At 44.0% G+C, this 25002-nt stretch overlaps 1 protein-coding gene across 6 annotated transcripts in view; it reads left to right on the top strand.

Moving 5' to 3' along the window:
* The window catches only part of AGAP1 (ArfGAP with GTPase domain, ankyrin repeat and PH domain 1), a 484860-nt gene that overhangs the window by 440828 nt on the left and 19030 nt on the right, over nt 1–25002 (top strand). For all 6 annotated transcript variants that reach the window (XM_069733319.1, XM_069733321.1, XM_069733320.1 and 3 more), the window contains 3 exons: nt 4366–4520; nt 6142–6232; nt 9691–9913. In XM_069733319.1, coding sequence (XP_069589420.1) covers nt 4366–4520; nt 6142–6232; nt 9691–9913 — 469 coding nt within the window. The remainder of the gene's footprint in view (nt 1–4365; nt 4521–6141; nt 6233–9690; nt 9914–25002) is intronic.

The following is a 25002-nucleotide window of genomic DNA, read 5'->3' on the forward strand; positions in this document are numbered from 1 at the left end:
CTTTTAGTTAATAAAAGATTGGATTTTTATTTATTTAAGATTTCGAGTTCAGCCTCCCCATGGCTTAACAGTTTATCTGCCAAAGGATTGCAAGGTGCAGGGATTGCTTGAAGGGAACTGGTGACATGCTGTACATATCCCTTCAGGCTGCTTTCTTCATTGGCGAGACCTGCTTGGCAGGACAGTGAATGCCAGGTAGTAGATGCAGGAACCACAGGCTAGTGTCATATGCCCTCTAATGTAGCACAAGACATCCCGATTTTAATTAGACTGCAAATCCCGCGTGATTCTTGGGAGAGCAATAGAATGAGCTTCATGATTAACCTGCAACATTTATTATCCTCGTTCCTATGGGGGATACAGAGAGATGGCTACAAAAGTGGGACTGAGCGCTGGAAGAAACCTAATGAATTCTCAGCAGAAGTAAGGCTAGATTCACGCTCGTTTCGGGGACCCTATTAAGGGCCATCATTGGAAAGGATCCCAAAAAAAGCTAGAAATGAAGATGGCGTCCATCATTCGGCATCACATTAGACACTGCTGTTATTTTCGTTTTTCTGTTTCTATAAAGACGGCAGATGTGATTGTAGACTTTCCTGGCCCAAAATGTATGACCGTGATTCCAGTAAGAGTATGGAGACACTATTCGGACCTTCACACTTCTGCAAAAAATATTAATACCTATTATTAATCTGTTTTTTTGCTCACAATCCAGTTAATGTAAACATTTTTGAAGGGATAGTCCCAAAATCGCAAATTCTCCCGGTCCATAGAGACAGGTCTGGAACCTGAGAAGGGGGCACTGCTTAGCCCTGTGTGGAATGCATAGGAGGTGCATATATTCGGCCATGGAAAGGGGAGAGTCCGCTCCCCACAATCTGAAGCACCTTGTCAGCAGGATACAGCGCTCGGAGCCGCCCTAGGTCTAGCCAGATATAATCATGTGGGAAAAAAAAGTGCTTCTCCAGCGATGATGGAAGAACAGGTAAGTACCGGTATATAAAACGTCACATTTATTTAAGAATATTAGAAGTCTCAACATATCGCCATGACACAGTGCAGCAATACAGAAAAAAACAATGCGTTTTGGCTTGGGTGACTATTTCTAAGGCATGGTTGTTTTTTTTCTGTAGTGTTGCCAAATGTTGAGCTTTTAATATGCTTAAATAAATGAGAAGTTTTATACTTACCTGTTTTGTCATCATGGCTGGATAACCGCTTTTTTTCTACATTCATTATCAGTGAGTAATCCAAAATTTTCCGACAGTCCCACAGACGATGGAGTGGAGACTGATCATGCACACTTCCATTAAGACGTTCTTGGATCACTGGTGGTCCTAGTGGTTGGACTCCTAGAGATCAGCATGTTATCCCCTATGCTATGACTATGGTATAGATCTCAAGCTTGTGAAAACCCTTTTAAGCTATAGGATCAATTATTCCAGATTGTGGGGAAAGGTTTTTCAGAGGGTCTTTTTTACCTTTGGTTTAAGGATTGATTGATAAAATAAAACCTAGGTTGGGATCTTATCTTTAAGACCTCAACTGATCTTAGACGTGCCCACAATAGACCTGTTCACTGGGGCCGAGCAATGCCATTTATGCCCAATCCTTCCTTATTTACATGAATGTTAAAGGAGTAAACGGGTGTCTCCATAGCCCCATTTATTCCAGATGTGTTTAGAAGAAGTTAGAAACCATTTAGTTATATCTTATGTCCCAGTGATTTATGTGACGTCCAACATCCATCTTCTACATTGATAATTTTGGGGGGTTAGGCCACTCTACTTATGCTCTATCTGCACCTCTATTGGAAAATCATAAATGTTGCTATGCATGGTCAGCCGAGGCAGAGGTGGGCATGCCATGTTAACGGGGTTGTCCATTATTGTTTTTGGCAAGATCTGTCCACCAGTAAGCTTTCTGGACATTACTAAACACTTGGGTAAGCTTGTCTTTTTGTGATGTCTTTGTTCCTTGTCTTGTTTAGCTGTCAGATCGTTAATTTTCAGATTTGTGCCCCATGTGGGTATGCCCTTCAATATGCCGTGTGTAGGTGAATAGCAAAATGACTTCATCTGTAATAAATATTTCATGTGTGTAGCTCTGTATGGATGTCCCCATACCTGTTCTTGTGTATACTGCTGGTTATGTATAATGTATCGGCTGAATGGCTGTCCTCGAGATGTTGTGTTTGGTGTCTGTTTTGGATAACGGACCGTCCTTGCTGTAGTGTATGTTATAAGAGTATCACAAGTTGCTCTCTAGAGGCTTGTTATATCAATGCAGTATTATCTCCGTAGGGGGGCAATACTCTTTGTAAAGTGTCACTTGTGTGTAATTATAAGTGCAATTCCTCTACAGATCGATGCCTCCCAAACATCCCTTGTTGTAGGGGACTCGGATTCTTAATACTCTTTTTGGCCATTAGAAAAAATGAGCCTTGTGTTCCTCTACAATATCAAAATAAAAATTTGTGTTAGATTGGCTAAAAAGGAAATGAACACAATTGCTGATTGATGTACCTTGATTATGAAAGGTCTACCGATGGTGCCCAGGTTCAGGTGCACCCCCGACTCGCCTCCCTTCATCAGTGCCTGACTGTCAGGCTATTTTCAGTAGATAGGCCAGCCCCCTTCTCCATCACCTTCGATAATGAAGAGATAGAGGACTGGATTTTTTACTGAGATGAGCCAGTCTTCTCCAAGCAAGTCTTCATCACAAAGAGTGGAGACGGAAACGAAGGTGCCAACTCCTTGCAAGAGGGACATTAGTGCACTTTTTATAATGAATGTTTTTTTTTTTCAAGCTCATGAAGGACAATTTTTCAGCTAAAATTTGCATAACAATATGCAGACAACTTTCACGTTGACCTTTAAGCCAGCTCCATTGCTAAAAGATATAAAACATTGTATGTACAGTAATGTGGACTCCATACACACATTTAGGGTCATATGCCGAATTATGGCTTTGTCATAGGCTGTTTCCTTCCCAAGAAGTCAGTTCACAAAATTTTTGTCCTTTAGGGCTGCCCCCGTCTACATTGTGGTCTTGTAGGTGTGAAAATGACGAGGGTCCGTTTAGCTCCAGAGTAAAGTCCATCCACAATGAAGGATCAGATGCTGAAGAGCGTACCCTGTAGAAATCATGGTCCACTTGACCATACCTGTAGTGTGGCAGTGCATTGTCCTCGTAAGCTTCATCCTCAATAAGGAAAGATCTTTACTGTGATAAATGGCAGATAGAAGATCATTTATTCAGGAGAGCTTTGCGCCAGCTTTGGAGGTGTAATATGAATGTTTGAGGTTCTGTTATACTTCTATTCACATTAGTACAGCCAGTTCTTGGCTTCTTTACATCCTACAAGGAAAGGGAAATCTAAGTAGTAATATTGTTTTGTGCTTCATATGTTATAATTTTGTAAGCAGATCCTAACATTTTTATCCTTCTCTAGAATATAACTATTCACCTCTATAATACACTACTGCATCCTGACATTTTCACTAGTCAGCTTTGTTTTTTCGGTGATCCCTGTCATTTCAACAAACTTTGCCGAAATCGGTAGTACAGATGAAAATAAGAAACCTTGTAAAATATCTTATGAGAGAAATATGCTTCTTTTTTCACTTATGAGCCACTTCTCCCCCTCTCCTTTGCTTGCGTTAATATATCAATCACAAAAAATAAATAAAAATAAAAAAAGTAGCTCAAATCCAAAAATGACTGCCAGCACAACGATTTGTCAAGTAACAGAGCTTTTTACAATCTATGAAGGTGATCACTCATCATAGTGATAGTTGGCAGATAAAACTGCAACTTCACGCAACTATTTTTTGCTGATACCAGAGATGGATTCACAGCCACACAGCTCAGTACTGTTGATTGTTTTCCATGCAGTTACTGCTTTTGACTATGCTCTCCAGAAAAAAAAAAAGCTGCAATCCCTCTATTTGTATACTGCGTAAAGGAAACATCATAGCAAGTAGTCTTCACCCATTAGCTCAGGGATATCTGAAAATTAGTGCCTGCAAAGGGGAAATGCCAATATGCTTTCCTGCCGTTCTCACAAGTTGTGAGTGTAAACTCAAGGTTCAGAACTCCATTTATAGATATAATAATATTTCCTCTGAAATTCATACACAGAGGGTAGTTTGTTGTGCAGGTACTGACAATGACAAAACATGAAATACTTATTTTTGATAATTTTTGAAAAAAACGTATAAAGTACATGCATAAAATGTAAAGTGAATGAGGGCCAGCTGCAGGAAGGTCAGCAGTGGACTGTGGTTGGTGGTAACCTATCTGAATGACTTTCTGATGATCACGTTCCACTTGTTTGAATGTTTCCCTATTCTTATATTTCAGAGCAAGAGGAAAACTTTGAGTTCATCATTGTCTCTCTCACTGGCCAGAGTTGGCATTTTGAAGCTACAAGTTATGAAGAAAGGGATGCCTGGGTACAGGCCATAGAGAGCCAAATCCTTGCCAGTCTACAGTCATGTGAAAGTAGTAAAAATAAGGTGAGCAGCCATTTCCCCGTCATAGAAGAACAGTAGCTCTTATGTACCAGAGACTCCCACAGATATTAGTTGTGATATTTAGTTCATCGGTTAGCTATTGGTTTACTCCCAGTAAGGCCACTCATGGTCATAATGTGAAGGATCCACACCGAAGAATCAGTAAACTAGATACATTAAAGTATATATTTAGCAGAGAGGTGGCACCTGTACATCACATCAGAGAGGGGGCACGTGTACATGACGTCAGATGATCTGTGGACGTCGCATTATAGAGGGGGCACGTGTATGTTATGTCAGAGAGAGACCGCGCATACGTCTTGTCGGAGAGGGGGCTCCAGCTCATTACGTCGGAGAGGGGGCTCCAGCTCATTACGTCGGAGAGGGGGCTCCTGCTCGTCACGTCAGAGACGGGGCTCCTGCTCGTCACGTCAGAGACGGGGCTCCTGCTCGTCACGTCAGAGAGGGGGCTCCTGCTCGTCACGTCAGAGAGGGGGCTCCTGCTCGTCACGTCAGAGAGGGGGCTCCTGCTCGTCACGTCAGAGAGGGGGCTCCTGCTCGTCACGTCAGAGAGGGGGCTCCTGCTCGACACGTCAGAGAGGGGGCTCCTGCTCGTCACGTCAGAGAGGGGGCTCCTGCTCGTCACGTCAGAGAGGGGGCTCCTGCTCGACACGTCAGAGAAGGGGGCTCCTGCTCGTCACGTCGGAGAGGGGGCTCCTGCTCGTCACGTCGGAGAGGGGGCTCCTGCTCGTCACGTCAGAGAGGGGGCTCCTGCTTGTTACGTCAGAGAGATGGTTCCTGCTCCTTATGTCACAGAGGGAGCTCCTGCTCGTCACGTCAGAGAGGGGGCTCCTGCTCGTCACGTCAGAGACGGGGCTCCTGCTCGTCACGTCAGAGAGGGGGTTCCTGCTCGTCACGTCGGAGAGGGGGCTCCTGCTCGTCACGTCGGAGAGGGGGCTCCTGCTCGTCACGTCGGAGAGGGGGCTCCTGCTCGTCACGTCGGAGAGGGGGCTCCTGCTCGTCACGTCGGAGAGGGGGCTCCTGCTCGTCACGTCGGAGAGGGGGCTCCTGCTCGTCACGTCGGAGAGGGGGCTCCTGCTCGTCACGTCGGAGAGGGGGCTCCTGCTCGTCACGTCGGAGAGGGGGCTCCTGCTCGTCACGTCGGAGAGGGGGCTCCTGCTCGTCACGTCGGAGAGGGGGCTCCTGCTCGTCACGTCGGAGAGGGGGCTCCTGCTCGTCACGTCGGAGAGGGGGCTCCTGCTCGTCACGTCGGAGAGGGGGCTCCTGCTCGTCACGTCGGAGAGGGGGCTCCTGCTCGTCACGTCGGAGAGGGGGCTCCTGCTCGTCACGTCGGAGAGGGGGCTCCTGCTCGTCACGTCGGAGAGGGGGCTCCTGCTCGTCACGTCGGAGAGGGAGCTCCTGCTCGTCACGTCCGAGAGGGGGCTCCTGCTCGTCACGACAGTGGAGTCATTTGTTTATTAAGTACAGTTTGATAGTTCTCAGAACTATAAAGGGCAGGAATGTATTTGTGCCATCACTGTAATTGCTTACACACAGTAGAGCTTGGCTTTGCTGAATACCCGTACTCTGTAGTCTGACCCCTTTTTCTTCTTCCCTTTTTCAGTCCCGTCTCACCAGCCAAAATGAGGCTTTAGCTCTACAGTCGATTCGCAACCTACCAGGAAACTCGCATTGTGTGGATTGTGATGCACAAAGTAAGTATATATCTCCAGAGACACCTACATGAACTTCCTTTCTATTCTGCTAGAAAATCCGCTTGATATACAGTAAGCGGGGCTTCTTCACCTCTCACATTCTCCCATTACACCGTTATCAGCAGAACTATCCCGTCTACCGTTCTGCCTGTCCATAGACTATGTGGAAGTCAGGCTTCATTGGCACCTTTAGTAAAACACTGCACTGTTGTTCTCTCTGCACATTTACTCTTCGGATCCATTGCCAGAGCTGGTTTTGGTTAGTGTTTCATAATCCTACAGTTCTGCTGGCCCATGAAACATCCTATAGATTTATTATTCATTTTACTCTCTTATATATTGCCATTAATTTCACAGCTCTTTACAGATACTATCATCACTGTCCGCATTGGGGCTCAATCTGAATTCCTGTCATCAGTATGTCTGAGTGTAGGAAGAATCTGAGGAGAACATGCAAACTCCTTGCAGATGTTGTCCTTGGTCTTATTTGATCCTACAACCTCAGTGTTACAAGGCTACAGTGCTAACCACTGAGCCACCGTGCTCCTCCATCTCATCAGTGTCCCACCGGTGTGTGGTTACAGGACCACGAAGATCTACTGCTTATAACACAGCTAGATGTCTCTTGTGAGCCTGTGCTTGAGGGACCTCCCAAGGACTTCTCTGGATCACAGCTGGACTGAGCTATTTTGACTATATATTAGAAAAACCCAGCACTCATCTTAAATGATCAAACGGGATTTAATAGAATTCACAGTAGTAGAGAAACGTTTCGGTCTTGACTTCAGACCTTCATCAGTTACAGTGTATTAAGATGCGAATTCACTGTGAACCAGAGGTGATCCCATTTAGATAGGTAGTTCCATAGCGGAAAATCTTTTTATAGAAGAGATGGATGGCGATGTTGAAGTCTGGGAGCAGACAAAGTGCTGCATACAGCTCATGGACGCGGTGTCCGCCGCTAGTCCAATTGATTGGCACTCGATTTACCATATAGCAGTATTGTTCTTGGCCATGCAGTTTTTACCATTATACCCCATCATAGTTATGCACCATCCGTTCATGTGAATACATACCGACTTATATCGGCAGTCAACCAATGTTCAATATTCAACCCAGCTTAGATAAGTTACATGGACATAGGATAAAAGAGGACAATTCCATTCCTGTAAATTGTGAGGTACACGGCAGGGAGATCCGGGGGTGCTTATTCTCTTTACGTGAAGTTTCACATTGTATTATTAGTAGATTACTAAAGGCATAATAACCCTGAAGATAACACGAGCAGAGATGGTGTCACCTTGTGCCCAATTGGCAGTAATTCAGTATGTCCCCTGGAATTGATTTTTCCAGTGAGTCTTGGTACTTTAAGTGCAATGCTTTGGTTCAGGAGCTATGTAAGAAAATTAGAGGGGTTTTCCAGACTACAGAAATTTTTTTTCCTGCACTTGTGCTTGCCGAATCAAATATACACACTGTAAGGCTACGTACACGCGTTGCGGAAAGTCCTGCGGATTTTTCCAGACTTATTTTGGTAAATCGCAGAACTGCAGATTTTGTTTTCCATAGGTTTACATGGTACTGTAAACTCATGGAAAACTGCTGTGAATCCGCAGCAAAATTTGCAACGTGTGCACATAGCCTTAGGATTCAGCTGTGCTAGTCGGTTCAGGCTGCCAGCATATGCCCAACCATATGCGATTTCCATACTTGCAGTCATGAGCAGACTAGCTTCTTTACTTTCTTCTCTCAATGTTTTATTGAGAAAACCAGGAATAGACGTCTGTCGGCATCATGACTTTAAGTAGGCAAAACGCATTTGAGCAGTCATGTGACAACCGCTTTATCCGGCAAGTAGAGATGAATCCTAGCACTGTGTATATTACACACTGTTGAGATTTTGCATGCTACGGTGCTAGAAGAAATTTTACCATAGATTCAAAACCACTTTGAGTTTAAGCTCAGATTGCCCAACCCTGTACATTTTTTTTCTCCAGGAAGTGAGACCCCCTCTTTGTTACCCCCCCCCCCCCCCGTTGAGAACGCAACTTTGGAAAGTATATGTCTACGGGGAAGTTTGGAGAGAGAGCGATACGATGAGTTTATTAAATGTGTATGGCCAGGTCACGGCTACATTCACACAACATGCGTGTAAAATGGACCGTTTTCTTTGTGTGTGTCATCCATGTTACATCTGATTTTTCCCCATGCATTTTATAAAGCTGAAGCGGATACGGTCCAAACTTTTTTTTTTTGGATCCACTGACTCTTAACAGTGAACCAGTGAAAAAGGGTTGAATGAGAATATGCGGAGTCTCACTGATCGGAAACATGGATCCGCTTGCAAAATGGATAAGTGATGAATCCATAGATCAATGAAGCTTTGAGTCCGTGTGTTGTCCATTTAAAAAACTGCTGGCCAACGGACGTGTACAACAGAGGTGTGAGGCTATGTGCACACGTTCAGGTTTTTTCTCGTTTTTTTTTTTGTGTTTTTTTTTGCGCTAAAAACGCTATAAAAACTCATTAAAAACGCATACATTATGCATTCTATCATTTAGAACGCATTCTGCATGTTTTGTGCACATGGATGCGTTTTTTTCCGCGAAAAAAACGCATTGCGGTAAAAAAAAATCAGCATGTTCATTATTTTTGCAGATTTTCTGCGTTTTTCCCGCAATTCTATGCATTTGGGAAAAAAACGCGTCAAAAACGCGTCAAGAAAACGCATGCGGATTTCTGGCAGAAATGTCCGGTTTTTGTCAGGAAAATTTCTGCAAGAAATCCTGACGTGTGCACATACCCTGAATGCAGTCAAGGGCTAATAATGGACAGATTAAACAATGTGAATCCTTTTATTAGGTTAATCCTATTAAAAGGGTTCACCTTGATTAACCTGTCCAGTATTAGCCCTTAAGGCACCGTCACACTCAGCAACTTTACAACAAGAACGACAACGATCTGTGACGTTGCAGCGTCCTGGATAGCGATCTCGTTGTGTTTGACACGCAGCAGCGATCTGGATCCCGCTGTGATATCGCTGGTCGGAGCTAGAAGGCCAGAACTTTATTTGGTCGTCAGGTCGGCGTGTATCGTCATGTTTGACATCAAAAGCAACGACGCCAGCAATGTTTTACATGGAGCTAACAACCAGCGAGAACGATAAGTGAGTCGCCGTTACGTCACTGGATCGCTCCTGCATCGTTCTGGAGTTGTTGTGTTTGACGTCTCTACAGCGACCTAAACAGCGACGCTGCAGCGATCGGCTCGTTGTCTATATCGCTGCAGCGTCGCTGAGTGTGACGGCACCTTTAGACTGTCAAAGCATAATAGTGATGTTACTGCATTCAGTGATTTCACATTAATGGCATGCTTGGGACTTTTCTTAGCTGCGTCACACATTTTTATAGCTACACTGTGAATATGTACTATGGATTCTTCCTTCCTGATCTCCACAGATCCAGACTGGGCCAGCCTGAATCTCGGAGCGCTAATGTGCATAGAATGTTCTGGGATTCATCGCAACCTGGGGACTCATCTATCTCGCGTCCGATCTTTGGACCTCGATGACTGGCCGCCTGAGCTAATAAAAGTCATGTCTGCCATTGGAAATGAGCTTGCAAACAGTGTATGGGAAGGAAGCAGTCAAGGCCATGTGAAGCCATGTTCAGAGAGCCCCAGGTCAGTGTCATTATTAATGTATTGAGAAAGAAGTGTTACCAGTTAATTTCATGGAACTTTCCCATTGTTATCATTAGTTACCATCACTATATACTGTGTGTCTGTATATGTGTGTGTATGTATATATATTTGTAGATTGTGAGCCCTCGCGGGCAGGGTTCTCTCTCCTCCTGTCGCCACTTGTATTGTTTAAGATTATTTTACTTGTTTTTATTATATATACCCTTCCTCACATGTAAAGCGCAATGCAATAAATAGCGCTATAATCATAAATAATAATACGTACGTACATACATACATACATACATACATACATACATACACTGACTTGACTTGAAAAAGGCTCATTTCCCTGAGCCGAAACGTCGCCACTTTTGGTTATTAAACAGCATTTTTTTCACCTTTAACTGGTATGCTGCCTCCATTTTGTATCTTCTATATTGAGGTTTAGTGGTTACCTTGGAGGCCCGCTGTAACAGGCCAGAATATACCCCGTACCAGACATGCCCGGGGTTAAAGTGGCCTAGGCCAGAGTATACCCAGGGGGTGTGAAAGAGCCCGGGCTAGGCTATGCTCATGTGCAGGCTATGCTCATGTGCAGGTCCTGCGATACCTGCACATGAGGAAAGAGAAATAGCTAATCAGAAAAACTATACTATATTTCTAATTGGAGGTATTTGCTAATATTATTATTATTACACCTAATACATTTTCGGAGAGGATCTTGGAGATGGGCATACCCCTTTAAATATCTACAGGACATCTATCCTATTTATTCCATCTATCTTCTATCTATTCTATATACCTACAGTGGCATGTAAAGGTTTGGGCACCCTTAGTCAAAATTACTGTTATTGTGAACAGTTAAGCAAGTTGAAGATTAACCCCTTTCTGCCAGCTGATGGAATAGTACATCAGCTGGCAGTATCCTCCGCTTTGATGCAGGCTCCGGCGGTGAGCCCACCTCAAAGCCTCGACATGTCAGCTGTTCTCAACAGCTGACATGTGCGCACAATGGGCACGAGCGGAATCGCCATCCGCCCGTGCCCATTAACTAGTTAAATGCCTATGGCAAACTCTGACAGCGGAATTTAACCCCTTCTGTTATGAAAGGCAATTCAGTACTACAATGGACATAGCGGTCAGAGCACATACAGTGATCTGACAATAACCCAAAATCATAGAACGAGCTCTGAGACGTGGGAACTCTGCAGACCGCAATCCCTAATCCTCTCCAAACAACACTAGAGGCAGCCGTGGATTGCACCTAACTCTGCCTATGCAACTCGGCACAGCCTGAGAAACTAACTAGCCTGAAGATAGAAAATAAGCCTACCTTGCCTCAGAGAAATACCCCAAAGGAAAAGGCAGCCCCCCACATATAATGACTGTGAGTTAAGATGAAAAGACAAACGTAGAGATGAAATAGATTCAGCAAAGTGAGGCCCGACTTTCTTAACAGATCGAGGATAGAAAAGGTAACTTTGCGGTCTACACAAAACCCTAAAGAAAACCACGCAAAGGGGGCAAAAAGACCCTCCGTACCGAACTAACGGCACGGAGGTACACCCTTTGCGTCCCAGAGCTTCCAGCAACAAATTAGACAATACGGACAGAAAAAATAGCAAACAAATAGCAAAGAAGAACTTAGCTATGCAGAGCAGCAGGCCACAGGAATGATCCAGGGAAAAGCAAGTCCAACACTGGAACATTGACAGGAAGCCAGGATCAAAGCATTAGGTGGAGTTAAGTAGAGAAGCACCTGAGGGAGGAAACTCAGAAGCCGCAGTACCACTTCCCTCCACCAACAGAAGCTCACAGAGAGAATCAGCCGAAGTACCACTTGTGACCACAGGAAGGAGCTCTGCCACAGAATTCACAACACCCTTCATGACCCAGCCTATTTTGACCTTATAGACCTTGCCGTTTTTTGCAATTCTGACCAGTGTCCCTTTATGAGGTAATAACTCAGGAACGCTTCAATGGATCCTAGCGGTTCTGAGACTGTTTTTTCGTGACATATTGGGCTTCGTGTTAGTGGTAAATTTAGGTCAATAAATTCTGTGTTTATTTGTGATAAAAAAACGGAAATTTGGCGAAAATTTTGAAAATTTCGCAATTTTCACATTTTGAATTTTTATTCTGTTAAACCAGAGAGTTATGTGACACAAAATAGTTAATAAATAACATTTCCCACATGTATACTTTACATCAGCACAATTTTGGAAACAAATTTTTTTTTTTGCTCGGAAGTTATAAGGGTTAAAATTTGACCAGCGATTTCTCATTTTTACAACGAAATTTACAAAACCATTTTTTTTAGGGACCACCTCACATTTGAAGTCAGTTTGAGGGGTCTATATGGCTGAAAATACCCAAAAGTGACACCATTATAAAAACTGCACCCCTCAAGGTGCACAAAACCACATTCCAGAAGTTTATTAACCCTTCAGGTGCTTCACAGCAGCAGAAGCAACATGGAAGGAAAAAATTAACATTTAACTTTTTAGTCACAAAAATGATTTTTCAGCAACAATTTTTTTATTTTCCCAGTGGTAAAAGGAGAAACTGAACAACGAAAGTTGTTGTCCAATTTGTCCTGAGTACGCTGATACCTCATATGTGGGGGTAAACCACTGTTTGGGCGCACGGCAGGGCTTGGAAGGGAAGGAGCACCATTTGACTTTTTGAATGAAAAATTGGCTGCACTCTTTAGCGGACACCATGTCACGTTTGGAGAGCACCCGTGTGCCTAAAAATTGGAGCTCCCCCACAAGTGACCCCATTTTGGAAACTAGACGCCCCAAGGAACTTATCTAGATGCATAGTGAGCCCTTTAAACCCCCAGGTGCTTCACAAATTGATCCGTAAAAATGAAAAAGTACTTTTTTTTCACAAAAAATTTCTTTTCACCTCAATTTTTTCATTTTCACATGGGCAATAGGATAAAATGGATCCTAAAATTTGTTGAGCAATTTCTCCCGAGTACGCCGATACCTCATATGTGGGGGTAAACCACTGTTTGGGCACACGGCAGGGCTCGGAAGGGAAGGCGCGCCTTTTGACTTTTTGAATGGAAAATTAGCTCCAATTGTTAGCGGACACCATGTCGCGTTTGGAGAGCCCCTGTGTGCCTATGCATTGGAGCTCTCCCACAAGTGACCCCATTTTGGAAACTAGACCCCCCAAGGAACTTATCTAGATGCATACTGAGCACTTTAAACCCCCAGGTGCTTCACAGAAGTTTATAATGCAGGGCCATGAAAATAAAAAATAATTTTTCTTTTCTCAAAAATGATTTTTTTAGCCTGGAATTTCCTATTTTGCCAATGGTAATAGGAGAAATTGGACCACAAATGTTGTTGTCCAGTTTGTCCTGAGTACGCAGATACCCCATATGTGGGGGTAAGCCACTGTTTGGGCGCACGGCAGGGCTCAGAAGGGAAGGCACGCCATTTGGCTTTTTAAATGGAAAATTAGCTCCAATCATTAGCGGACACCATGTCGCGTTTGGAGAGCCCCTGTGTGCCTAAACATTGGAGATCCCCCACAAATGACCCCATTTTGGAAACTAGACCCCCAAAGGAACTAATCTAGATGTGTGGTGAGGACTTTTAACCCTCAAGTGCTTCACAGAAGTTTATAACGCAGAGCCATGAAAATAAAAAATAAAAAAATTATTTTCTCAAAAATGATTTTTTAGCCCGCAATTTTTTATTTTCCCAAGGGTAACAGGAGAAATTTGACCCCAAAAGTTGTTGTCCAGTTTCTCCTGAGTACGCTGATACCCCATATGTGGGGGTAAACCACTGTTTAGGCACATGCTGGGGCTCGGAAGTGAATTAGTGACGTTTTGAAATGCAGACTTTGATGGAATGCTCTGCGGGCGTCACGTTGCGTTTGCAGAGCCCCTGATGTGGCTAAACAGTAGAAACCCCCCCCACAAGTGACCCCATTTTGGAAACTAGACCCCGAAAGGAACTTATCTAGATGTGAGGTGAGCACTTTGAACCCCCAAGTACTTCACAGAAGTTTATAACGCAGAGCCGTGAAAATAATAAATACGTTTTCTTTCCTCAAAAATAATTTTTTAGCCCAGAATTTTTTATTTTCCCAAGGGTTACAGGAGAAATTGGACCCCAAAAGTTGTTGTCCAGTTTCTCCTGAGTAAGCTGATACCCCATGTGTGGGGGTAAACCACTGTTTGGGCACACGTCGGGGCTCAGAAGGGAAGTAGTGACTTTTGAAATGCAGACTTTGATGGAATGGTCTGCGGGCGTCACGTTGCGTTTGCAGAGCCCCTGATGTGGCTAAACAGTAGAAACCCCCCACAAGTGACCCCATTTTGGAAACTAGACCCCCAAAGGAACTTATCTAGATATGTGGTGAGCACTTTCAACCCCCAAGTGCTTTACAGAAGTTTATAACGCAGAGCCGTGAAAATAAAAAATCATTTTTCTTTCCTCAAAAATGATGTTTTAGCAAGCAATTTTTTATTTTCTCAAGGGTAACAGGAGAAATTGGACCCCAATAATTGTTGCGCAGTTTGTCCTGAGTATGCTGGTACCCCATATGTGGGGGTAAACCACTGTTTGGGCACACGTCGGGGCTCGGAAGTGAGGGAGCACCATTTGACTTTTTGAATACAAGATTGGCTGGAATCAATGGTGGCGCCATGTTGCGTTTGGAGACCCCTGATGTGCCTAAACAGTGGAAACCCCTCAATTCTAACTCCAACACTAACCCCAACACACCCCTAACCCTAATCCCAACTGTAGCCGTAACCCTAACCACAACCCTAATTCCAACCCAACCCTAACCCTAAGGCTATGTGCCAACATTGCGGATTCGTATGAGATTTTTCAGCACCATTTTTGAAAAATCCGCGGGTAAACGGCACTGCGTTTTACCCGCGGATTGCCAGTGTTTTTTGTGCGGATTTCACCTGTGGATTCCTATTGAGGAACAGGTGTAAAACGCTGCGGAATCCGCACAAAGAATTGACATGCTGCGGAAAATACAACGCAGCGTTTCCGCGTGGTATTTTCCGCACCATGGGCACAGCGGATTTGGTTTTCCATATGTTTACATGGTACTGTAAACCTGATGGAACACTGCTGCGGATCCGCAGCCAAATCCGCACCGTGTGCACATAGCCTAATTCTAAAGGTATGTGCACACGCTGCGGAAAACGCTGCGGATCCGCAGCAGTTTCCCATGAGTTTACAGTTCAATGTAAACCTATGGGAAACAAAAATTGCTGTACACATGCTGCAGAAAAACTGCACGGAAACGCAGCGGTTTACATTCCGCAGCATGTCACTTCTTTCTGCGGATTCCGCAGCGGTTTTACAACTGCTCCAATAGAAAATCGCAGTTGTAAAACCGCAGTGAAATGCGCAGAAAACCCGCGGTAAATCCGCGATAAATCCACAGCGGTTTAGCCCTGCGGATTTATCAAATCCTCTGCGGAAAAATCCGCAGAGGACCAGAATACTTGTGCACATCCCGAACCCTAACCCTACCCCTAACCCTACCCCTAAATCGCTCTGATTGGCAGTTTCACTTTCAACAGCCAATCAGAGCGATCGTAGCCACGGGGGGGTGAAGCCACCCCCCCTGGGCTGAACTACCACTCCCCCTGTCCCTGCAGATCGGGTGAAATGGGAGTTAACTCTTTCACCCGATCTGCAGGGACGCGATCTTTCTGTGACACAGCATATGCGTCACAGGTCGGATTGGCACCGACTTTCATGACGCATACGCTGTGTCACAGGTCGGGAAGGGGTTAACAAGCGCTGCCGGCCACGCGGCCGGACGTACTTGCACAGTTGACCCCGTCACGTGATCGGGGGTCATCGGTGCCATCACAACCGAAGGTCTCCTTGAGACCTCTATGGTTGTTGATGGCAGATTGCTATGAGCGCCGATCGCAGGCTGCGATTCTGCTGCATAGACGTGATCTGTGCATCACCTCTGTGTAGCAGAGGCAATCGAGTGAGTAGTGCATGCTTCAAGCCTCCCATGAAGGCTATTGAAGCATGCAAAAATAAAAAAAAAAAAGTTTAAAAATATAAAAAAAATATATATAAAAGTTCAAATCACCCCCCTCACCCCAATCAAAATAAAACAATGAAAAAAAAATCAAACCTACACATATTTGGTATCGCCACGTTCAGAATTGCCCGATCTATCAATAATAGCAAGGATTAACCTGATCGGTAAACGGCGTAGCAAGAAAAAAAAATCAAACCGCCAAAATTATGTTTTTGTGGTCGCCGTGACGTTGCATTAAAATGCAATAACAGGCGATGAAAAGAACGTATCTGCATCAAAATGGTATCATTAAAAACGTCAGCTCGGCACACAAAAAATAAGCCCTCACCTGACCCCATATCACAAAAAGTGGAGACGCTACGGGTATTGGAAAATTGCGCAATATTTTTTTGTTTGTTTTAGCAAATTTTGGAATTTTTTTACCACTTAGATAAAAGAAAACCTAGACATGTCAGTAGGTCAGTTTTATCATTTAGTGAAACTCTCAAAAAGCCAAACAAAAAACAAGTGTGGGATTGCACTTTTTTTTGCAATTTCATCGCACTTGGAATTTTTTTTACTGTTTTCTGTTGCACGACATGGTAAAACCAATGGTATCGTTCAAAAGTACAACTCGTCCCACAAAAAATAAGCCCCCACATGGCCATATTGATGGAAAAATAAAAAAGTTATGGCTCTGGAAAGGAGAGCGAAAAACTAAAACCGCTACGGGAGTGAAGGGGTTAAATGATCTCTTAAAGGCCTAAAGGTAAAGATGACCCATTTCCTTTTGTATTTAAGGTTAAAAAAAAAATCATCTTTTACATTTAAAAAATTGCAAAAAAGAAAATGGGCTGTTGCAAAAGTGTTGGCACCCTGCATGGTTAGTACCTAGTAGCACCCCCTTTGAAAGTATCACAGCTTGTAAACAATTTTGTAGCCAGACAAGAGTCTTTCAGTTTTTGTTTGAGGGATTTTCATTCATTCTTCCTGAGAAAGTTTTTCCAGTTCTGTGAAATTCCTGGGTCGTTTTGCATGCACTGCTATTTTGAGGTCTAACCACAGATTTTCAATTATGTTCTTATCGGGACTGTGAGGGCCCATTGTAAAACCTTCAGCTTATGCCTTTGGAGGTACTCTATTGTGAATTTTGTTGTGTGTTCAGGATCATTATACATTTGTACAAGACATCCTCTTTTCAACTTCAGCTTTTTACCGATGGTGGTGTGCTTGCATCAAGAATTTGTTGAAATGTAATTGAATCCATTGAAATGTTCCCGTGGCATAACTGCAACACAACCCCAAAGCATGATTGATCCACCTTAATGCTTAATTGTAGGTGAGATGTTCTTTTTCCGAAATTCTGTGCCCTTTTTTCTCCACATATACCTTTGATCATTGTGGCCAAATTGTTCCATTTTAACCCCACCAGTCCGCAGGTCTTGTTTTCAAAATGTCAGGCTTTTTTTTTTTTAGAAGTTCTTCTGCATAGTTCTGACACTGAATTTTATGGTGAAGATGCAGGAGAGATTTTCTTCTGATGACTCTTCCATGAACGCCATATTTGTGCAGGTGTCTCTGAACAGTAGAACAATGTACCACAACTCCATGGTCTGCTAAATCTTTTTGAAGATTTTTTTTTGCAGTCAAGTGGGGGTTCACGGTTCTGAGTTGCCTCTCTAGCAATCCTACGAACAGCTCTCACTGAAATGTTGCTTGGTCTTACAGACCTTATCTTGACCTCCACTGTTCCTGGTAACTGCCATTTCTTAATTACATTTCAAACTGAGGAAAGGGCAACTTGAAAACGCTTTGCTATCTTCTTATAGCCTTCTCCTGCTTTGTGGGCCTTCACCATTTTAATTTTCAAAGTGCAAGGCAGCTGCTTAGAAGAACCCATGGCTGCTGTTCTTTGGCAGAGTCATGCCTTAAATTGTAGATGATTGTGAAGACCCCCAGTAAGGTCAGACTGTTAGCTTAAAATATTTTAAAAAATCGAAAAGAATCGAACAGGAACCAGAGCTGCAATCAAGGTGGAAACGTCTTTATTTCTTCATCCGGACAAGCGTTTTACTCGTTAGTGTTGATGAAGGGTGCACTGGAGTAAGATGCGCCAAAGTCATGGAGACACATTTGCCTCTTAATGAATTTGGCGTGTCTTTCAGCTGCCGTTCGCCAGCATAAGACATTTGTGGCGTAAGTTTTATGATAACGTTGTTGGCCACGTCCTTTCCTGAGTGGAGATGGCCAAAGTTGGCATAAAACTGCAGTGTAAGAACAAGTCATTATTCGTTCCCCGCGTTCTGGTATGTGTGCTAAGTGTAGCGATGGTTGTGGTTATGGCTCCCGTGTCGACCTACAGCCTCCACATACACAGCCAGATGTGCCGAGATCACGTGCTGGCCTCACAATGGCAGTCCTGGTCCAACGAAATAGAAACCATTCTGACCTGTCGGCACTGCTGCCTAACCTGCAATCTCAGTCTGAGCACGGAGAGTGATATTCTGGTGTGGAAATATAATAGATGATGGGGACGCGGGAATCATTCTATTCCCCGGCTTCTTGTAAATTGCAGAATGATATGTGATGTTGTTGCCCAGTTCCGCGGCTGCCTGCATGGTCCCGGCTTTATTACTATGACGTTCATGTGTATGTGATGTCTTCTGACACGTTGTACAGAATAAAATAATCAGCGACATTACCGGGCCGTTGCTGTGGATACAAGACATATATAGCTCATGTTTTGGGAGAGAAATGAAGGCGGTGTATGTGACAGGACAATGCTCTTGCTAAACTGACCCATAGACCCATCTGCTCCCCACATGTCACTTCCCCCATTAACAAGCAATTGAATTAATTAAATGCTACTCAGAGCTCGCATAACAAGCTACCGGCAGTGTCCAAATTAGCACTGATAATCAAGGATGATTTCCTTTATTATCCTGCTAAGTGGAGAGCTGGCAGCCCCCCCACGCCTGCCCTCCCCTATTTACTTACCCTGGCTCCTGTCTCTGCCAGCCAGGGTCACCTCACCTCGTTAACTCGCTGTAATCAGGACCTCATGGCTGGCTGTGATCTCCACACTCTGGTCCAAGGGCCAGCTCCTGTCTTGGCGTGAATTTAACCCCTTGCCCATCACCACGTGACCACGGGAGACTTCAGTCCTGAATAGAGCGTTATTAGACGGCGTGCTTGCTGTAGATGTGGTCACCTTGACCTCCTTAGTGCCCTAAGCCTGAACCTTCAGTATTGCCCCATGGCTGGCCATTATGCCCCGTACCTTCCCCTCCCGCCCGCTTGTCACTTACCTGTCTTCTCTCTCCTCCTGGCACGGTCTCGCCTCTCCCCCCTCTCTCTCGCTGGCTCAGCCTCAAACTGATAGATGGTGAGTGGAGGCCCTGTGGTCTCTCAGCTGAGTAATAGAGGCAGGAATTTCATTTTGCAACTGGCTGATTTAATGATCCGAAGGGTAATTAATAGGCTGATTATCTTAATGTTAAATATGTCCGGCAGCAATTACTCTGACCTCCTGCGTGTCAAGGTCCAGGCCTGGCTCTTCTTTCAATTAAGTTCTCTGGGGCTTAATGATATGAATACGCTCCCCAGCTCTGACACTGCAGCTGCCCAGACTGCGAGAGGCTGCTGGGCTCGTGGGGAGCTTTTAATCAGAGCGTTCCCCCCTTCCCCCTCCACGGACCATCAAATTTAACAATTAGAACAAGGGCAGTTTAACTTTCTTCTCTGCCAGTTTGCTGGTACCAATCACTCCTCTCATATTGTGTTCTCCACCTTGCGACTGTCTGCCCTCGCTCCTTGTACCTACTAGACCCTCTATTCACCGCCCCGTCACTTCTTGTCATCTCTTAGTGCTTTCTATGTACGCTTGTTCTCCTTGTCTCATGTAATTCATCTGAACGGTCTCTTATGGCTCAATAAACTGTCTCTGTTTCACAGTCTCTGTCTCTCTCCGAGTTTCTATTTGTCTTTCCTCTTCCTCTCTCCTCTTCTCCAGGGTACGTTCTCGCAGCTCCGAGCTGCCGCGTCTCTCCCGATATTAATTATCTTGTGAGTGCCGCTGTTTTTCCGTTTGACAGGCTTAATTAATTGGCAGCAGCGGCCGAAAATGACAGGGCCACTAATTGCAACTCAAGGTGTATTAGAGTCAGACGGGCTGTGGCGGATCAGCGTGCCCCCGTTGCTGTGCTCCGATTGCGAAGCATTGCCTGTGCCGTGTGTCATGCGTGTTGGCGTGATTGTATGTGATTGTCGCCCGTGTGCTTGTCGCACGGATCTGACATTTTGCTGCCAATAAAGTTTGGACAGCTGGATTGTCTAGGGGGCAGCAGATGCTGAGTGCGTGCGTGTGTGTGTGTGTCTGTCTGTGTGTGTGTGTGTGTGTCTGTGTGTGTGTCTGTGTGTGTGTGTGTGTGTGGGGAGGGGGCGCTCAGACGCAGCCTGTGTTAACCTCTTTATTTGGGATGTGAATACTGAAACGGTCATCTGACACTAAATTTGATACTAATGGTTGATGGTGTTAAACGGATGTTTGTAAGACAAAACCTGCAAATGGTCAAAGTTATGTGCATGGGGGTGTCAATTCTTTATTGGAACTCTTTGGATATCTGCATGCAAAATAATGGACTTTATTTTTCATCTTTGCTATGCCACAAAAGTTTTTCCAGTGTAAATGTGCAGATTAGACGATCATCTAGATAAATCACTCTGGATGGGTTCAAAACAGCCTAAAAACGGGATCCGCCATGTGCTCATTGCTGCTCATAAACGTCAAGCAGATCTGGCCTTAGTAAGCCCCAGAGCCTCTTTACTAGTCCAGGCTCAGTCTTTACTTTCCGTAATGCCCATAATATTCATTGCTCTCCTAACCATAACTCTGTCTCTTGTAGGAACCATGCCAAGTCCAACACTGAGCCCAGCTTGTCCTCTTTACAGGCCGGTAATCGGTCCCTGTCCCTCCTGCAGTTATATGGCTGGAGCACCAGCGAGCCAGGCTCCCTTATCACTTGCTTTCCCAGCGTTTGCCCTCACATCCAGGCAGACATCGCAGGCATACGTTGTGCTTTTTACTTGTCTTTTGTTTTACTAGCCTCCACAGTCAAGTGTCTTTGTCACGTGGGCACAGTATGCCAGCCTTTCCTCTCAGCGGGAGATTGATTGCAATTTTCACCTTGATTAATTCCAACACAGGGTCCATAATGAGAAATGCCCCTGTGTGTGAAATTTGTGTCCTGACTTAAAAGGGCCAGTGCCCAGGAGTATTTAACTTGTGTACTAAGATGCCGTATTTACAGACCGCAATAGTGCATGGCATAGTTAGGCCAAGCAAAAAGCATGTTTGATTTTTATAAAATATTTCATGCCTTCTTTAGAATAGTATTTTTGGACTTTTCTTTTAGATGCTCAAGCAGTGGCGTACATAGAGAACATGGAACCCCATACCAGAAGTTATAATTAATACCCCCCAGCCCACTCCAAAAATAAATGTATTAATTATTGTCTGGGTCACAGAAGAGCAGGTCTCACATCTTTCTAGCCTTTAAATAGTGATTTTCATCGTAGTGAAGTCCTAGATTCCTCTTTCTTTGCCCCCCATAAAGAATGATGCCAACAAAGTGCACCACAAACGCAATATGATACCCCCATAGTAAATTCCTCCATATTAGCCTCCACATGCACAGTATAATGACCGTACTGTACCCCACCTCAACTTCCAAGGCAAACTATGGTGACCCCAACACAGTATGATCTCAAAGTGTGACCCCACCCACAGCCCTCCGTGTAGTCTAATGGCCCCACACCTCTCCACACTGTATAGTGGCCCACACTAGCCCTCCAAACAGTATTATTGACCCAACACAAACCTTCATACTGTATGATTGCTTGCATACAGTATAATGCACCCCGTATGGTCCCCCATACAATATAATGCCCCCCATGGTCCACCAGACAATATAATGCTCTCGCCATGGTCCTCCATACAATATAATGCTCTCACCATGGTCCTCTATACAATATAATGCTCTCACCATGGTCCTCTATACAATATAATGCTCTCACCATGGTCCTCTATATAATACAATGTCCCCCATGGTCCTCTATACAATATAATGCTCTCACCATGGTCCTCTATATAATACAATGTCCCCCATGGTCCTCTATACAATATAATGTTCTCACCATGGTCCTCTATATAATACAATGTCCCCCATAGTCCTCTATACAATATAATGCTCTCACCATGGTCCTCCATGCAATATAATGCACTCCCCATGGTCCTCTAGACAATATAATGCTCTCACCATGGTCCTCCATGCAATATAATGCACTCCCCATGGTCCTCTAGACAATATAATGCTCTCACCATGGTCCTCTATATAATACAATGTCCCCCATGGTCCTCTATACAATATAATGCTCTCACCATGGTCCTCTATACAATATAATGCTCTCACCATGGTCCTCCATGCAATATAATGCACTCCCCATGGTCCTCTATACAATATAATGCTCTCACCATGGTCCTCCATGCAATATAATGCACTCCCCATGGTCCTCTATATAATATAATGCTCTCACCATGGTCCTCAATGCAATATAATGCACTCCCCATGGTCCTCCATACAATATAATGCACTCCCCATGGTCCTCTATACAATATAATGCTCTCACCATGGTCCTCTATATAATACAATGTCCCCCATGGTCCTCCATACAATATAATGCTCTCACCATGGTCCTCTATATAATACAATGTCCCCCATGGTCCTCTATACAATATAATGCTCTCACCATGGTCCTCTATATAATACAATGTCCCCCATGGTCCTCTATACAATATAATGCTCTCACCATGGTCCTCTATATAATACAATGTCCCCCATGGTCCTCTATACAATATAATGTTCTCACCATGGTCCTCTATATAATACAATGTCCCCCATGGTCCTCTATACAATATAATGCTCTCACCATGGTCCTCCATGCAATATAATGCACTCCCCATGGTCCTCTAGACAATATAATGCTCTCACCATGGTCCTCTATATAATACAATGTCCCCCATGGTCCTCTATACAATATAATGCTCTCACCATGGTCCTCTATACAATATAATGCTCTCACCATGGTCCTCCATGCAATATAATGCACTCCCCATGGTCCTCTATACAATATAATGCTCTCACCATGGTCCTCCATGCAATATAATGCACTCCCCATGGTCCTCTATATAATATAATGCTCTCACCATGGTCCTCAATGCAATATAATGCACTCCCCATGGTCCTCCATACAATATAATGCACTCCCCATGGTCCTCTATACAATATAATGCTCTCACCATGGTCCTCTATATAATACAATGTCCCCCATGGTCCTCCATACAATATAATGCTCTCACCATGGTCCTCTATATAATACAATGTCCCCCATGGTCCTCTATACAATATAATGCTCTCACCATGGTCCTCTATATAATACAATGTCCCCCATGGTCCTCTATACAATATAATGCTCTCACCATGGTCCTCTATATAATACAATGTCCCCCATGGTCCTCTATACAATATAATGTTCTCACCATGGTCCTCTATATAATACAATGTCCCCCATGGTCCTCTATACAATATAATGCTCTCACCATGGTCCTCCATGCAATATAATGCACTCCCCATGGTCCTCTAGACAATATAATGCTCTCACCATGGTCCTCTATATAATACAATGTCCCCCATGGTCCTCTATACAATATAATTCTCTCACCATGGTCCTCTATACAATATAATGCTCTCACCATGGTCCTCCATGCAATATAATGCACTCCCCATGGTCCTCTATACAATATAATGCTCTCACCATGGTCCTCTATACAATATAATGCTCTCACCATGGTCCTCTATATAATACAATGTCCCCCATGGTCCTCTATACAATATAATGCTCTCCCCATGGTCCTCCATGCAATATAATGCACTCCCCATGGTCCTCTATACAATATAATGCTCTCACCATGGTCCTCTATATAATACAATGTCCCCCATGGTCCTCTATACAATATAATGCTCTCGCCATGGTCCTCTATACAATATAATGCTCTCACCATGGTCCTCTATACAATATAATGCTCTCACCATGGTCCTCTATATAATATAATGCTCTCACCATGGTCCTCTATATAATATAATGCTCTCACCATGGTCCTCTATATAATATAATGCTCTCACCATGGTCCCCTATACAATATAATGCTCTCACCATGGTCCTCTATACAATATAATGCTCTCACCATGGTCCTCTATACAATATAATGCTCTCACCATGGTCCTCTATACAATATAATGCTCTCACCATGGTCCTCTATACAATATAATGCTCTCACCATAGTCCTCTATACAATATAATGCTCTCGCCATGGTCCTCTATACAATATAATGCTCTCACCATGGTCCTCTATACAATATAATGCTCTCACCATGGTCCTCTATATAATATAATGCTCTCACCATGGTCCTCTATATAATATAATGCTCTCACCATGGTCCTCTATACAATATAATGCTCTCACCATGGTCCTCTATACCAGGGGTCCCCAACTCCAGTCCTCAAGGCCCACCAACATGTCATGTTTTCAGGATTTCCTTAGTCTTGCCCAGGTAATAATTGCATCACCTGTGCAATGCAAAGGAAATCCTGAAAACATGACCTGTTGGTGGGCCTTGAGGACTGGAGTTGGGGACCCCTGCTCTATACAATATAATGCTCTCACCATGGTCCTCTATACAATATAATGCTCTCACCATGGTCCTCTATACAATATAATGCTCTCACCATGGTCCTCTATACAATATAATGCTCTCACCATGGTCCTCTATACAATATAATGCTCTCACCATGGTCCTCTATATAATATAATGCTCTCACCATGGTCCTCTATATAATTTAATGCTCTCACCATGGTCCGCCATACAATATAATGCTCTCACCATAGTCCTCTATACAATATAATGCTCTCACCATGGTCCTCTATATAATATAAT

Source organism: Ranitomeya imitator, chromosome 7 (genome assembly GCF_032444005.1).
Source record: "Ranitomeya imitator isolate aRanImi1 chromosome 7, aRanImi1.pri, whole genome shotgun sequence".
Lineage (NCBI taxonomy): Eukaryota > Metazoa > Chordata > Amphibia > Anura > Dendrobatidae > Ranitomeya > Ranitomeya imitator.